This window comes from Aplysia californica, unplaced genomic scaffold (assembly GCF_000002075.1).
Source record: "Aplysia californica isolate F4 #8 unplaced genomic scaffold, AplCal3.0 scaffold01353, whole genome shotgun sequence".
Classification (NCBI taxonomy): Eukaryota; Metazoa; Mollusca; class Gastropoda; order Aplysiida; family Aplysiidae; genus Aplysia; species Aplysia californica.
Genome location: NW_004798623.1, coordinates 24,376 through 25,825, shown reverse-complemented (window position 1 = coordinate 25,825; position 1,450 = coordinate 24,376). Strand labels below are relative to the sequence as shown.

At 49.1% G+C, this 1,450-nt stretch overlaps 1 protein-coding gene across 1 annotated transcript in view; it reads left to right on the top strand.

The window, feature by feature from the left end:
* Positions 1–1,450, top strand: part of LOC101851170 (dystrophin) — a gene marked incomplete at both ends in the record, with an annotated part of 78,372 nt that overhangs the window by 75,096 nt on the left and 1,826 nt on the right. The window contains 1 exon segment of the mRNA XM_013090589.2: positions 9–245. Coding sequence (XP_012946043.2) covers positions 9–245 — 237 coding nt within the window.

Sequence of the window (1,450 nt, the reverse complement as noted above, 5' to 3'; positions counted from 1 at the left end):
TCCCCCAGGAGCGACAGGCCAGCCTCCCCCCAGAGAGTCCGACCTTACAAGAGACCCGCACCGCTGTTCAGGTCAGCTTCACGTCCCCCGGCAGCCCCTCAAGGTCAAAGGTGGAAGGTGGAGAAGCTTTCAACCAAGTCTACGACGAGCTCAACAACAAGATGGACGAGTTTGAGAGCCAGGTGTCCACGGGCGGTCAGCTACAGGAAGCGGAGTACTCACGGGGGCTGGAGGAGGTCGTCAAGGTAACACTCGTAGATCCAGGCCGGGGAGTTTGGGCACGGAAACCTGGGACCTTTTTTTGCTTCAGCTCAGTGAGCTCACAATTGTACTGAGACAGAACACTCCAAGACAGAACGTGCCAGGACAGACTGCGCTGAGACAGAACACGCATGACAGAACCCACGACAGAACACACTAAGATAGAACACGCATGACAGAACCCACGACAGAACACACTAAGATAGAACACGCATGACAGAACACACGACAGAACACACCAAGACAGAACACGCTTGACAGAACCCACGACAGAACACACGACAGAACACACCAAGACAGAACACACTAAAATAGAACACGCATGACAGAACACACGACAGAACACACCAAGATAGAACACGCATGACAGAACCCACGACAGAACACACCAAGACAGAACACACTAAAATAGAACACGCATGACAGAACACACGACAGAACACACCAAGATAGAACACGCATGACAGAACCCACGACAGAACACACCAAGACAGAACACACGACAGAACACACGACAGAACACACCAAGACAGAACACACTCAAATAGAACACGCATGACAGAACACACAACAGAACACACTAAGATAGAACACGCATGACAGAACCCACGACAGAACACACTAAGATAGAACACGCATGACAGAACCCACGACAGAACACACGACAGAACACATGACAGAACACACCAAGACAGAACACACGACAGAACACATGACAGAACACACCAAGACAGTACCCACGACAGAACACATGACAGAACACACCAAGACAGAACACACTAAAATAGAACACGCATGACAGAGCCCATGACAGAACACACTAAGATAGAACACGCATGACAGAACACACGACAGAACACACTATGACAGAACGCACTTAGACAGAACACACTATGACAAATGACATTAAGACAGAACAGACTAAGACGGAACGGTTGGCCAGTGGTTTAGTCCATGAGTTGTGGAGACTTGGTTGTGTAGAAGACTACCCCAGCAATATCACACATGTCATTACACCTCTACCCCAGCAACATCACACATGTCATTACACCTCTACCCCAGCAACATCACACATGTCATTACACCTCTACCCCAGCAACATCACACTTGTCATTACACCTCTACCCCAGCAACATCACACTTGTCATTACACCTCTACCCCAGCAACATCACACATGTCATTACACCT